The sequence below is a fragment of the Ascaphus truei genome, chromosome 6 (genome assembly GCF_040206685.1).
Source record: "Ascaphus truei isolate aAscTru1 chromosome 6, aAscTru1.hap1, whole genome shotgun sequence".
NCBI lineage: Eukaryota > Metazoa > Chordata > Amphibia > Anura > Ascaphidae > Ascaphus > Ascaphus truei.
The window spans coordinates 15,467,320-15,483,450 of record NC_134488.1 but is presented as its reverse complement, the minus strand read 5'-3'; the positions used below and the strand labels follow the sequence as shown (position 1 = coordinate 15,483,450).

Below are 16,131 nucleotides of genomic sequence, written 5' to 3'. Positions count from 1 at the left end.
TAAAAATTTTAAAGAATTTTTTATATATAAAAAAGGAACAACTATTATTTAAGAAAGACACCCAGGTCGAAGTCTATGTTAAGTCCATTCGGAGAGAGGGTTTTCAGCTCATAGATCCAGTAAGCTTCACGCCTACTGATCTGTTGTAGCTGATCCCCCCCTCTCCAATGTACTTGTGTACTCTCTATAGCCTGACATTTCAGCCCAACAGGACTTTTGTTATGATGCACGCTGAAATGGTGCGAAACACTGTGTGTGGCTAAACCTCGTCTAATGTTGTAAATGTGCTCGTATATTCTTCTTTGATAGCACCTGCCTGTCCTACCCACATATTGTAGACCACAAGGGCACTGCAATAAATAAATCACAAAAGTGGAGTGGCAATTTATAAATGTTTTTATAGTATAGATTTTATCTGTTACATTAGATTTAAATGTTTTCATATTGTTACTGAAAGTACAAGCTGTACATTTAATGCATGTATAAAAGCCCTTATTTTTACTTACTTTTGTTAATTTGGAATTGTCAAGAGGGCAACTAGGAGCTAGACGTGTTTTTATATTTGCTGCTTTTGTGAAAAAATTTTTCGGTTTCTCTGGAAGGCATTTGGACAGTACGTCATCACAAAGGAGCATAGGCCAATGTTTATTAAAAATATGCCTAATCCTTGGCGCCATCTCATTATACTGGGTGACAAATGCCACCCCGTTGGTATGTTCCAATTGTTTTTTGCTGTTATATTCTAGCAGAGTGTTACGTTCAATTTTATCTACCTGTAGAGATGCTTCCTCAAGTAATTCCTCCGGATAGCCTCTATCTCTAAACTTATTCTTCAGCTCATCTGCCTGGAGCGCATACTCCCCAGAATCTGAACAGTTGCGCTTCAGACGGGTGAGCTGACCCCTAGGGATATTCCGGATCCAACTTGGGTTGTGCTGGCTGTCTGCCCTAAGGTAATTATTAGCCTGCACTGGCTTAAAGAATGTTTTAGTCTCTATTTTGTTATCTGAGATATATATGCCAAGGTCCAAAAATTCTATATGCTCCTTATTATAGTTAAAAGTGAACTTTAGATTCCTATCATTTGAATTTAGATACTCAAAGAACAACTCCAATTGCTCCTGGCTCCCTGACCATACAAAAATGATATCATCTATGAAACGGCGCCAGAGCACAAGGTGAGCCCCAAATGGACAGTTGTTCCAAATAAAATCTTTTTCCCAACTGTCCATAAATAGATTCGCATAGCTTGGGGCAAACCTTGTGCCCATCGCCGTTCCACAGGTCTTTAAAAAAAACTGTGAATTAAATTGAAAATAATTGTGCGTTAAAATAAAATTTATACTATCAACTAAAAATGTTTTAAGTGCTGGTGATGTAGTGACGTCCAATTCTAACCTGCGTGATACTGCCTGACAACCTTTGACATGATTGATGGTAGTGTACAGTGAGGTGACATCCGCTGTCACCCAAATGTACTCAGGCTTCCATTCTAGATCTCTAAGTATCTGGAGGACATGTGTTGTGTCACGCAGGTAGGACTGGACCTGATGTACCAAAGGTTGAAGGTGATGGTCTATAAATAAAGATAAATTTGAAGTCAGTGATCCAATACCTGAAATGATAGGTCTGCCAGGGGGTTGTGTAGTGCTCTTGTGTATTTTTGGGATGAAATAAAAAATAGGGGTACGTGAAAATTGTACATCCAAAAAATCTAGGTTAAGCAATAGTAAGACATATAAAAATATTTTTAACCTTAGTCGACACATCCTAACTCCCGTAGAAAAACGGGTGTTAGGTAAGGGTCTTACATTTGCACCAATATGCGGCCCCAACAGCTTCAATATCCACATTGATGTTCACAAGTTTGCACGAAAACTAGCACTAAAAAAATATTTTTTAAAGGATGCAGTTACCAGTCGATCAAATCAGAAGTCTTTAAATGTGGATTCAACGATACCACATAGCAATTTTAAAGTAAAGTCCACTTTTTATCCAAAATTTGCCCAAGGACATCTGGTCAACTCCTTTGTGGAGATAGTAACCAGGGAATTGGAAGTGTCAAGTAGGACATATAAAATTCATAGAGACAATTTCAACACCAACGAAAAACTAGCCTTAAAACAATTGGAGGATAATAAGAGGATAGTTATAAAACCTGCTGACAAAGGGGGAGGTATAGTAGTAATGGACATTGAGTATTATCTCCAGGAGTCTATGAGACTGCTTGGTGATACAGACACATACCTCCCCCTTTCAAGTAATCCCCTTAAACAATTTGAAATCCAGCTGACTACTTTGCTAAATAAAGGTCTCAATGATGGAGCTATAACACAACAAGAATTAGATTTTTTGGATGTACAATTTTCACGTACCCCTATTTTTTATTTCATCCCAAAAATACACAAGAGCACTACACAACCCCCTGGCAGACCTATCATTTCAGGTATTGGATCACTGACTTCAAATTTATCTTTATTTATAGACCATCACCTTCAACCTTTGGTACATCAGGTCCAGTCCTACCTGCGTGACACACACATGTCCTCCAGATACTTAGAGATCTAGAATGGAAGCCTGAGTACATTTGGGTGACAGCGGATGTCACCTCATTGTACACTACCATCAATCATGTCAAAGGCTGTCAGGCAGTATCACGCAGGTTAGAATTGGACGTCACTACATCACCAGCACTTAAAACATTTTTAGTTGATAGTATAAATTTTATTTTAACGCACAATTATTTTCAATTTAATTCACAGTTTTTTTTAAAGACCTGTGGAACGGCGATGGGCACAAGGTTTGCCCCAAGCTATGCGAATCTATTTATGGACAGTTGGGAAAAAGATTTTATTTGGAACAATTGTCCATTTGGGGCTCACCTTGTGCTCTGGCGCCGTTTCATAGATGATATCATTTTTGTATGGTCAGGGAGCCAGGAGCAATTGGAGTTGTTCTTTGAGTATCTAAATTCAAACGATAGGAATCTAAAGTTCACTTTTAACTATAATAAGGAGCATATAGAATTTTTGGACCTTGGCATATATATCTCAGATAACAAAATAGAGACTAAAACATTCTTTAAGCCAGTGCAGGCTAATAATTACCTTAGGGCAGACAGCCAGCACAACCCAAGTTGGATCCGGAATATCCCTAGGGGTCAGCTCACCCATCTGAAGCGCAACTGTTCAGATTCTGGGGAGTATGCGCTCCAGGCAGATGAGCTGAAGAATAAGTTTAGAGATAGAGGCTATCCGGAGGAATTACTTGAGGAAGCATCTCTACAGGTAGATAAAATTGAACGTAACACTCTGCTAGAATATAACAGCAAAAAACAATTGGAACATACCAACGGGGTGGCATTTGTCACCCAGTATAATGAGATGGCGCCAAGGATTAGGCATATTTTTAATAAACATTGGCCTATGCTCCTTTGTGACGACGTACTGTCCAAATGCCTTCCAGAGAAACCGAAAAAAAATTTCACAAAAGCAGCAAATATAAAAACACGTCTAGCTCCTAGTTGCCCTCTTGACAATTCCAAATTAACAAAAGTAAGTAAAAATAAGGGCTTTTATACATGCATTAAATGTACAGCTTGTACTTTCAGTAACAATATGAAAACATTTAAATCTAATGTAACAGATAAAATCTATACTATAAAAACATTTATAAATTGCCACTCCACTTTTGTGATTTATTTATTGCAGTGCCCTTGTGGTCTACAATATGTGGGTAGGACAGGCAGGTGCTATCAAAGAAGAATATACGAGCACATTTACAACATTAGACGAGGTTTAGCCACACACAGTGTTTCGCACCATTTCAGCGTGCATTATAACAAAAGTCCTGTTGGGCTGAAATGTCAGGCTATAGAGAGTACACAAGTACATTGGAGAGGGGGGGATCAGCTACAACAGATCAGTAGGCGTGAAGCTTACTGGATCTATGAGCTGAAAACCCTCTCTCCGAATGGACTTAACATAGACTTCGACCTGGGTGTCTTTCTTAAATAATAGTTGTTCCTTTTTTATATATAAAAAATTCTTTAAAATTTTTAAAAAACATTTTAATAAGTTTTATATTTATAAAATAACAATAACTGTATCAAGGGTTTTGTCACATTGAGTGTATATTTGTAAAGTATTTAATAACCTAGAAAACCTTTTTTATAAAACATTTTTTAATGAATTTTTATCAGTCAACCATTAGCATTTTTAATACTTGTTTAATATAAGACATTAACATATAGATACAGGAATTAACTGCATCTTTGGTTAATTTATACATATTATATGCAGTATTGGTGCAAAACTGTGTAACATGAATAGTGGATAGGTAAACATCTAGAAGTTGTGAATGAATTATGATTCAATTTACACCCTGATTGTCAGGATAAAGTGCATATGTTATATGTTTGTAGAGAGTTTTGTTTTACTTGTTGTCTATGTGTATGTTAGGCTGCCATTTGTTTAGCACAGCCATGAGTGACAGGACGAATAACCAATCACAATTGTCATATGATCAATGTAAGAGACTATTTATCTCCACCAATTGTGTCCCACCTGCTGCTACATAAGGATAGCTCGGACTGTGCTAACCTTCCCCTGAAGAAGTGCGCATGCGCACGAAACGCGTTTGGTGTTTTAGAGATCATTTGGAGAGTGAACACTGAAAGGAGCAGACCCCAGCATCCATTCCCAGTTCTAGTGGACAGCAGAGCCGTGCAGCGAGGAGCAAGCGGCGGCGAACAGCTCCACCCAGCGAGTGACGTCAGCGCAGACGAAAAATCTCTCGAGGGTTGGCCTGCAGGGACGCCAAGCCCGAGAGTGAGCAGAGAAAGCGCCGGCGGCCATTACAGAAGCAACACGCGCCTGAGCAAAGCTGAAACCGGACTGCACCTCTTGATCAAACTGCTTGAACATTTTGGAATTGCTGTAAGTAGGATTTCGGTTTTACACACCGGATCCTAGACCTGCTCCTGAGTTCATTATCCTTTTTAGTTATTGTTCTAATAAATATCTCTGTTTTATTGTCAGCCTTTCTGTCAGTGTTGTTAGTGGTGTAAGTCTTGTATGTGTGAGTTATATGTTTTTCATATGCAGTGTCACGCTATGATTTCTCTCTTTATCTTCCCTGCATAATACCACGATTGCTGCTGTGGAGTCTGCTGTCTAACCACCGGATCACCGTCATTGGACACTGCAGTATTTCTTTGGACTTAACATCGTTTTGGACACTCAAGGAAAATAGGATACCACAGATGCTAAGAACCTGCAGTATACAAAGACACTTTGTGTGCATTAAAACACAGAGCAGCGCAGTCTGAGGAGAACACAAAGCACTTGCTAAAGGGATTAAAATATTCTGTTTAAGTGCCTTATGGGCACATGCGATTACCATGTGTGCATGTAGCAGACCATCAGAAGCTGTTCAAATGAATATACCCTGTACTAACTAAGTACCTTTGATTGATATAGATACTAAGATCTAAAAACAAGGGAATATATATCTCTTCGCTCTATATATATTTTATTAGGAAGCGAAACAAAGAAAAGATTAATCATACGCATCGTAATCACAAGGACGCAAGGTTGCAATCACTTTATTAACAATATACATCACAATTTATCACTAAACATACACAATGATATATATGGCTGTACCCTTATAGTGCACTTTACGCATTTAAGTTTGGGGATTCACGACTGGCATTACACAATTTCTTTAAATTTAGTACACCTTTATTTCACTAATGCGTATGAGAACTATGATACACCCTGTAAATTACGATAGGCAATACTGTCAAATTAGTCTCATTTATACACAGGACTAATTTGACACGCTCATTTTAATATAGGTTTTAAGATATAAAATTGTGCAAATCCAATAATAAAAATACATATTAGTGGAGGTGAATTCTCACCTCTTTTAGAAAAAATAAGGTTCTGTCTAAGAGGCTGAGTGCAAGCATTATAGGGATTACTTTTCTTTTTTCTACCATTATCTCCTATCCCAGCATGCACCCCTCTTACCAACAATGAATTATAACCATTTAGCTGAGCAGAAGCTGTCGCTTTATTTATCTAACACTCATGCATCCACACTGATCATGTAGTTCATATCAGTGCTGATGTCTATTGCAGAGGTTCGGTTAACTGTGTCTTTATCATTTTTGGAGCCCAGGTGAACAGCTTAATTTGTGGCACCGGCACACTCAAGCATCCACAGTGATCATGTATTTCATATCAGTGCAGATGTCTAATGCAGAGGTTCGATTTACTGTGCTTGTATGCTTATGAATCCTACATAAACAACTTGATTAGTGGCACACTCCTACTTCAGTGCGTGTGGATCAAAGTAATTGTCTTAATTGATTGAATTCTCCTACATCAGCGTTGATCGTAACATCATATCACTGCTGATATAATATAGCCGGACAAGTACCTGTCTAAAACGTCTACCATATAGTGTGTGGTCTGAACCTTGAAATACCACAAATAAACCACTATGCAAGGTCAGAAGGACAGTGTAAAGGTTCCTAAGGCAGAGCGCTCTGCTCTGCTTGATGTCCCCAGCCAGAGCGCTATAGTAGGTAAGATTAATATTGAAACGCATGACTCCGCACCATTGTAGCTATCTTCTTCAGGGCCGTAACTCATAGGGGGCCCATAATATCATACTGTATGTAATGTTATTGAAATGTAACCCACCAGTTATTCCCCTAAAAACTTGACTTTTTACATTTGTGAATTACAGCCATCCCTTGATTCAGGAAATGTCCCTAGTATAAAAGTCTGTAAATAATGTATATGCATTTTCTTATTATACAGTAATTATCTATGTGCCCACTATGATTAACATTTCTTAAAATGTTTTCTTAATTATTGAATTTTACACCAAGTCACTTCCTCAAATGCAGTACCGGCTTCAGGGCCTGTGTGGTTTGTCTATTCGCACTTGCGTGGGCATGGAATGCTAAGGGTATGCGTGTCACAAGATACAAAATGGACACTAAGGGAGGGCAATATAGTCTATATATGAGGCAAAGACAGAATGAATAAAAAGAAGTCTTTGGCAGCCCAGGGGCGTCATTAACGCTTGATAGAAGCAAAGTGGGAAAAGGGGATGGCTTTGTTTAGTCTATGCAAACAGCAAAATCCCCTGAGCCATGGTACAAATGTGAACACTATAAACTGTGATACTGTATTACACAAGAAAAGAGTCACAGTGCATTTGCAATGTGTTGCATTTTATTAAAGTATAACAATATATACAATGTAATGCTATGTGCCCACTACGCTTAAAATAAAAATATACAGGACAGCCGAAACCCATGTATTACAATGGGAGTGAGGACCATACCTCCTGCTCCATCAGGGAGTAGGGGAAGAGCAAGGACCAACCTTTGGGGCCCATGCTTGGGGGTTGAGTCTAGGGACCATCACAAGGCTGGAACCCAGAGTATGCAGAGTATGCCGTGTATGCTGTTGGAAAATAAAATCTGTTCCTGTTTATAAAAGATACTCCTGCCTGAGTCTACAATCTATCGAGGGGAGTATCAGAGAGTTCTCCCGCAGGGATTGCCTCCAGTACTCCTGGAACCTGCGAGAGATATAGGCGCTGAACCAAGAGTGAGAAAGAACAAGCTATCACCCCTAAAGCCTGTCCTGTTTTCCCCAAGAACAACGACAGAACCTCAGAGCTTCTGTGAGCCAACAGGTACTTGGCACTACTACACACCTGGAAACAGGGGAATCACCGTTACATATGTATGTATTTATGTGTGTGTGTGTGTGTGTGTGTGTGTGGTCATACCAGACAGGGCCGTAGACTGCTTTTCTGGGGCCCAGGACAACAGTTTACATTGCCCCCCCACCCCAGGTTCAGCGATCTTTGAGAGACTCCCCCTCTATCTCTCACACCCCCATTTCTCCTCACCCACACAAATAATACTCCACCTCCACATCACACCTCCCATCATCCTCTACCCCCTGCACCTCCCATCACCCTCTCCCCCCTGCACCTCACATCACCCTCTCCCCCCTTGCTTCTCACATCACCCTCTCCCCCTGCACCTCACATCACCCTCTCCCCCCTGCACCTCACATCACCCTCTACCCCTCCTGCACCCCCCATCAACCTCTACCCCCTGCACCTCACATCACCCTCTACCCCCCTGCACCTCACATCACCCACTACCCCCTGCACCTCACATCACCCTCTCCCCCCTGCACCTCACATCACCCTCTCCCCCTGCACCTCCCATCACCCTCTCCCCCCTGCACCTCACATCACCCTCTCCCCCCTGCACCTCACATCACCCTCTCCCCCCTGCACCTCACATCACCCTCTCCCCCTGCACCTCCCATCCCCCTCTCCCCCTGCACCTCCCATCACCCTCTCCCCCATGCACCTCACATCACCCCCTCCCCCCTGCACCTCACATCACCCTCTCCCCCTTGCACCTCACATTAGCCTCTCCCCCCTGCACCTCACACCACCCTCTCCCCCTGCACCTCACATCACCCTCTCCCCGCTGCTTCTCACATCACCCTCTCCCTCCTGCATCTCACATCACCCTCTCCCTCCTGCACCTCACATCACCCTCTCCCCCCTACATCTCACATCACCCCCACCCCTCTGCATCTCACATCACGTGTGTGTGCGTGTGTACTGTACATGTGTACGTTTGTGTTTAATGCTGCTGCACATATCAGTCAGTTCCGTTATTTTTTCCTGGACCATTTTCAGGTTTTTTCCTTATCAGATATTTTTGGATGGCACAGCCATGAAAGATGTTTCACTTAAAAAAGAACCGGTTGCTTTTTATGGATTGCTTTCTATTACTAGATAACTTCTTCATTGCGTAAAACTCCCTGCCTAATTCCTTAGAGAGTTTACATCAGCGTCTCTATTATTAGCTACTAAAAATGCATTGCCTTTTCAGGGTGCTGGATTCGTGTGGCTGTGCGATCAGTTAGCTTCAGAAGTCATACAGGACCCCTATAAGCTCATATTAAACCCCCAAAATAACCACAACATATATATATATATATATATATATATATATATATATATATATATATATGCGTATAAGTGTCAAAAAGGAGTGCTACTGAGCATGGCAATATATATTTATAACCAGAGACAGAACATGAAACACAGACAGAGCTCAGTGCTACATCCAATGACACTAATACACGGTACTGTGTCTAAATATATAGATATAGATATCTTTTGAATAAAATGGTCTTTTAGTTTAACATTTTGGCCAAAGTGTTGTAAGCCCCTGAGCCACTGCACGGCAGACCACATCTCAAGGGTCCTAACACTAAAATAGATTCTTAATAACCTGTACATTACAAGGAAGAATGATTTATAATAAATCTGTCAAAATTAGTTGCATAGTTCTAAGTCTGATTGAAGCTCTTATTAACCTGTATAATACCAAAAAAAGCACTCTGTATTAGATTTGTCGCAATCAGACTGGATGCAAGTTCCCATGGGTGTGGAAGGTGCTCCTTCGTGATTTCTTTCACGACAAATCTAATACAGAGTGCTTTTCCTGGTAATGTACAGGTTAATAAAAGCTTCAATCAGACTTAGAACTATGCAACTAATTTTGACAGATTTATTATAAATCATTCTTCCTGGTAATGCACAGGTTATTAAGAATCTATATTAGTGTTAGGACCCTTGATGTGGTCTGCCATGCAGTGGCTCAAGGTCTTACAGCACGTTGTAAGCATGTTCTGTCTCTGGTTTTAAAGCTTCAGAAGTCTCCAGATCATTCCTTGCACTGAAACTATGCTACTACTGTTTGAACTTAAACCTATAGTGCACATACTTACTGGTAACACCAAGGAGGACACAGGTCTCCCTCTCATTGAGAAGTTCTGATGCATATCGCTGCTGATTCTCCAGTAAGTTTTTCACCTGTCCACTCTCATCTGCCAGCTCAACCTCACCTGAAATATACATGTAGTCAGGGCCGCCAAACTTCTAGCATCATGCTGGAAGTTCGACCCTCTTCCAGAAGCTGGGTCCAGCATGTAACATGGGGCACCAACTCTCCCCAGTTGGAAGCCCTGCATCTAGTATTGTCTCTTGAAGTTAGACAAAGTTATTTTATTTTACACATTATATGCTGTGATAATACAATATCGGGAGAAGCAGCACAATATTTAAAGGTACTTTGACCTAAAGTGGACATCTTCAAATCCTGGCAGGATCGTATTCTAACTTATATTAACTTTGTTTTAACTATTGGGATACATTCAATGAGCATTGTGTATTTTGTGTAATTTTACACTTACAGACCAGATAACCCTGACCAATGCAGGAGGGGTGACATGACCCTTGCCAGAGGGGCCCTGGAGGGAGAGGCCTAATTGAGGGGAGCAAGAGAGATAGCGAGAGACAGAGACACACAGAGAGAGACACATCTGTACACTGTATAGTGGGGGGGGGGGGGGGTATTGTCACTTTTTTTACCCACCATAACTTTTATTATTTCTGATTAAACCACCGTACAATCTTCCCGTTGCATAGCCTGCAACCAACCTCACACTGATTAGACCCAACGGGTCAAAACAGCTGTCTGTGATTAGGTTTTACTGGCTGTGCATTTCTTAGACCGAGGCTGTGCTGAGAAGCTGTGTATTTCGGCTCATAGGAATGAGGCTCATGAGAAGTAAAGAGTTACCCACTGTGGTCATTTGCATGTCATTACCCAGAATCCATGGCTGCAGTAGAAGCACTGTTTGTTAGTGATAATGGGAAAAGACAGGATTGTAGATCTGCCTGAGACATGCAAATGCACCACAAGTGGTATTTTTATTTACTAGGGTCATGAACTGAGAGTGGTCACTGGGTCAGGACAGGCGGGGAGCGTGATCAGGTACAAATGTTTGGGACTACTTGCTGGCCAGGACCAAGAAGGTTTCTGGTTAAATAAAAGATTGTGGACATTTAAACCCAACTTTAAGGTGTCTGTGTTTATTGGGGTTAAGGGGAACATGGAAGGGACTAGAATAGAGGGTACTGCACCGACACACTTTATTCGAGCAAATACCCAGTATGTACCTGGCAGATACCTGGAATGCGCCGCTCCTCACCTCTGACAAGCCCCGTTGCGTTTGCCTTCCCAGCCTGGGTTCATGCCTGGCTGACAGGCGGCTGATCTGTTAAATGATAATGATTAGGATTTAATAGGCTGCAATGCTTCGCGTGTCTACCAGATGGCATAAATTCATGAATTGTAATGCAGTATATATATATATACTGTGCAGTATTGCAGCCAGCGGGAATAAAATGCTTCAATCCCTGCCTGGAAAATAACCCAATGCACTCGGGCAGAAAACAGTCACAAACCTCAATACACCCGGGTATACCCGAATTCGTGGGACTAGCCAAGCTCGAATAAAGTGTGTCGCCAGTGTATGTGGGTCATGTGGAATATGGCGCGGGTGCGGGTCACGTGACGTGACGTCAATTGACCCCAGAGCGTCATTTGACGCATATGGAAGGTAGGAGAGGGGGCGCGAGACAGGAGGGGGTCCTGGCAGGGGGGCGCAGCTTAAAAAGTTTGCGCTCTCCTGCTCTACAACTCCTATGTAATGCACAATTTTATCAGAACAAAATCTGAACCTTTTATCAATGGATTCCTGGACTAATATGTCCTCATTTTAAAAAAAAAATCCCTTGTGGTTTGAGATTTGATGATGAAATTAACAAAGTTATTACTGTTATAGTTATTAAATGTATTATTCTTACAGCTACTAACTTATTAAAATAGAAATGAATAGTCATGTATTACTATTTAATAAAAATATAACTAATCATACTGTAAGTGGTACATCTAATTTATTCCTGCACATGCACCCTCTTAAGGTAACTATTGGCTTTTGTCATGTACCTTCATTTTCACAGTGACAGGAGTTTTTGATGCTCTCTAAAAGCAGCTGCACTTTGCAATGGCTGTTGAAAAGGATCTCTTCATTGTCTGAAACAGAAAGTAGTGTATTCACTACTGCAAGCATGCATGGGGTATGCAGTAAACATATGTGTCAATACATACTGCAATCAGGATCGCAAGTGAGTCCAACTATACCACCTGTGCACACTACCACTTGTGCTCGGAACTTCTAACATGATAGTATCCATGCCTTTTACTCTAGGCTCATACAATAGATCAGAGATTTCTGAGAACCCTCTGCTACATTAAGCACCAGTCTCCTTTTGGCAGATATCTCCGCCAATTGTGTGGGTTTTATTCCATAGGGATCACACACAACCTCTGCAGATAGTATCTAAAAGTAACTAGGGTTCACCAGGACTTCAAAAGATAAAACTAGTCTATGACACATAGACATTTAGCTAGACTCTTTATTTAATTTTTGTGCATATATCAATTTACAAAGAAGATCTAACACTAGTTACACTGTAACAGTCATACTGTGGTTAAACAGGTACATTAACCCTTTTACAGTGAATCTAACCACTGAATTATGTGTATTATTATTTATATCACCTGTATGCCTATTTTAACAAACGCATTAAAAGTTGTATATTTTAACTAACCAACTTAACGAACCCAAACAGTGAGGGCTAGACCATCACATAGGCCCTGCTAAGCAGTACCCTGCTGCTCCAATACACAGCTCTTCATTACTCTTACTGTATATCTGTGGTGCACCAACTAAGGGATTTCTTTCTTCTCTGTGCCCCGGTGGATTTTTGTCTATGTAACTATGATAAAATGCTTATACAATAAAACAAAAAAAAGCGAAAGAAAGTGCTCTATAGTGTAAAGAAATGCTCGCTTGATTAATCCTCATTGTAAACAGTCATAAATGCCTACAGCATGTTCTTCTGCAGAAATATTAGGTGTTGTCTGCAGTTCAAGGTTGTCTGTTAATTCTGCAGTTTAGATGCGTACATTGCAATTTTGAGTACAATAAATTCAAATCTGTGTCATTCAACTGTGGTTACTGATTACCACAGCTCCTCACCATGCTGTGAAGCGGATTCCCAGTTCTGGAGAAACGTTCAGCTACATTCAGATGAATGGGAGTAAACTCTTTAGGGAAAACCGCTTCACAGCACAGTAAATATGGAACTTAGGGGTAGATTTTCAGAAGGTCGCTAAATAAGGTTAAATAATGTTATCTTACCTAATTAGGTAACAGACCTTATTTTCCTCCTTATTAACGGGTATTCACAAGGCTAATAATATGCAAAAGTAATGTAACACCTCCCCCCCCCCTCCTAAGGGAGATTTGCATGCTACGTACGTTATGGTGCTAACCTGCAGGCTCACAGAAGGCCTGAGCCTATGCTCATAGGGAGCTTAGGGGTGCAGGTTGCAGCACCACCACCCATAGGGGATCCTAGCTTAGGCGGGATGGCTCCTCACGGGAACAGATACTTCAAATAACCACAAGACATGACAGTGATAAGCAAAACTCTGTTCCAGCAAATACACATGCATAACACAGTACAGTAATACTAACAGGGGCAACAGAATACATATAACATATACCAACAATAATGTACACCCTTTGTATCCTTCTGGCACTATATCCCTGAGGCACCTACAGTATTACAGCCAGATGTCCACCCAGAGTTATACCCAATATGTATGTGAGGGCACGCTACCCTTCCTCTTGTACTGGTGGTGCAAGTTGACATCTTCCTTGGATAAGGGTATGTAGCTATGTCTCCCTAGTCCGAATCTGTGTCACGCAATGCAGGGGCCTCCAAAAACAATTCTCTTCCCTCCTTATTTCCAGCTGCCACGTGTAGATCTTGCCGTCCTGAAGGATTCCTTTCTTGCAGTTGGCTCCGCTCCGTGGTTCTTCCACAGTGCAATCTACTGAGGCAAGTCCCTGCCTATGGGCCAGCCCTGCTATACTCTGGTACTGGGGATGGGGGACTAACTGAGGCCTGTGGGGTGTCACTGTACTACGCCTGGGCAGCCTAACTGGCTCCCTGGGCACAACCTATCCACTCCGCGGTCTCCAGCAGTACTGACATGTGGTCTCCAGTCTCAATAGGATATTTTGTTTCTCCAGGGGATATTCTCTCTCTCTAGTCCTTTGGGAGTGCCAACATCGATGCCGCACCACCATTTAAGAGTCAGAGGAGCTGCATCAACTCCCCATAGAGGTGCGGAGGACTACCGTCCTACATCCTCTCCCCAGCGAAAGACCTCATTGTCCTTGCATGGGAAACTACAGCGAAACAAATTTATATAATGGAAAAAATAACACATTGCATAAACAACATACTCAACTTTATAACACAACAGTCTTAAATGGCATTATATACTTCTGTCAGTTCAGACATTATGAAAGCAAACCTGTCCCCGGACGACTGCTGAAACTCGTAGTTGGGTTTCCCTATTGAGTCATAAGTCATTCTAATTGGGGGCCAAGTGATTCTTTGGCTTTTCCTTAATTCTTGAACCGGCCTATTTATTAATCCTGAGAACTCTTCACCTTCTTGGTTTGAGAGGTTTCCAGCGGCTTGAGGCCCTGGCCCTCTCATAGAGCGAGTCTCATTGTCACTTTTTGGGGGGAACAGTGGACTCCTAGGATTTAGAGGCCTGTTGGTCACACCAGATGGTGTAGGTATGGGATTGCTAGAACCAGGATCAGACCCTTCTTCATTGGAAGTTTGATCCTCTTTGGCATGTTCCATATCCTCGGCTTGCATATCTGTGGAGGGATCTGAATGATCAGTCTCAGCAATTTGAGGAATAGGCAGTAAATGGTTCCTATGCAAAACCTTTATCCTACCTTCTGAATCCTTTATTCGGTATACAGGACTCCCAGTTAGCTGTATTTTATGCCTAGTGTAAAGCCCGCGAAAACTACTGGCCCATACAGTATGTTATTGGTCAGGGGGTGACAGTATGTCTACACAAAGGCCACTGATCAAAGGCTAATACCCCCAGTTTGTGTAGACAGGGTGGAGAGAAAGCAGGACATGGCCTTTTACATGAAGTGCCATAATACACACCATTAGTCAGGATTGATTTTACCTGATTGATACCTGATGCCTGATGAACTGCTAACCGGAATCCTGGTTATTTCATTGTCTCTTCCCTAAGTAAGTGTATATATTCCATTTGTTATTTGTCCACTATTGTGTGTCCACTTATTTTTAAGGAATACAATCTCTTTATTATATCGCAGTCGTATTCAATTCAACCCAGTTATTTGGCGTATATTATAACCCTGCAAGCTATCATGACATGCACCTTACAGTCATATCATCTTTTGTTATTTTAATTCAATTTAGCAGTGGTCCTTTCAGCTAACTGATTCGCTCTGTGGAGATTGGCTTTTAGGCTCTTAATGTATTTGCAGTGTGCCACATTGGGCACGCCATCAGTTGAGATTCCCAGTCGTATGTCCACCAGTAGCCTTCTTCTCTACCAAACATCATAAAATATGGGGAGAAACCAGTGGACTCATGCCGGGTGCAATTGTAGGCATGCAATAGGTGTTCTACATGCTTGCTCTAACTGGCCTTTTCGGTGTCTCGTAATGTACCCAGCATATCAAGCAGAGTCCGATTGAACCGTTCGGGTAAGGTATCACCTTCAGGGTGGTAAGGGGTCATCCGAGATTTCTCGATCTGTAGCAATATCAATAGTTCTTTGATGAGTCTGCTCTCAAAGTTGCAGCCCTGGTCAGAATGCATCCTGTTAGGCAATCCGTAATGAATAAAGTACCTTTCCCAGAACACTTTAGCCACAGTTATGGCTTTTTCGTCTTTAGTGGGGAAGGCCTACGCATACTGTATCTGGTATAATGATCGGTTACCAATAACACGTTTCCAATGCCTTTGGAGTCTGGCTCTATACACAGAAAATCCATACACAATAGGTCTATGGGACCAAAACTTTTCAGATGACCCATTGAGGCTTGCCGTGAAGGCCCTGTTTTTCTCTGAATGCACCTCAAGCATTTTTCGGAAATGTTGCTCCACAGATTCTCTAATTTTCGGCCAGTAGAACCGGTCTCTTAGGAGTCTGAACATTTTGTCCACTCACAAATGTCCATGGTCATCATGCAACGACCTTAGCATCATATATTGTAGTTTTCTTGGGAGCACAAG

General features: G+C 41.6%; 1 protein-coding gene across 5 annotated transcripts in view; it reads right to left on the bottom strand.

Moving 5' to 3' along the window:
* LOC142496672 (uncharacterized protein CXorf65-like) overlaps positions 1 to 16,131 on the bottom strand; it is a 41,516-nt gene that overhangs the window by 13,251 nt on the left and 12,134 nt on the right. For 3 of the 5 annotated variants that reach the window (XM_075603391.1, XM_075603393.1, XM_075603395.1), the window contains exons 3-4: positions 11,921 to 12,034; positions 9,855 to 9,971 (exon numbers count right to left, since the gene is read on the bottom strand). In XM_075603391.1, the coding sequence (XP_075459506.1) occupies positions 9,855 to 9,971; positions 11,921 to 12,034 (231 nt within the window). Of the gene's footprint in view, positions 1 to 9,854; positions 9,972 to 11,920; positions 12,035 to 13,385; positions 14,724 to 16,131 lie in introns of those variants that run through there. The other 2 variants (XM_075603392.1, XM_075603396.1) reach the window with 2 other exon arrangements.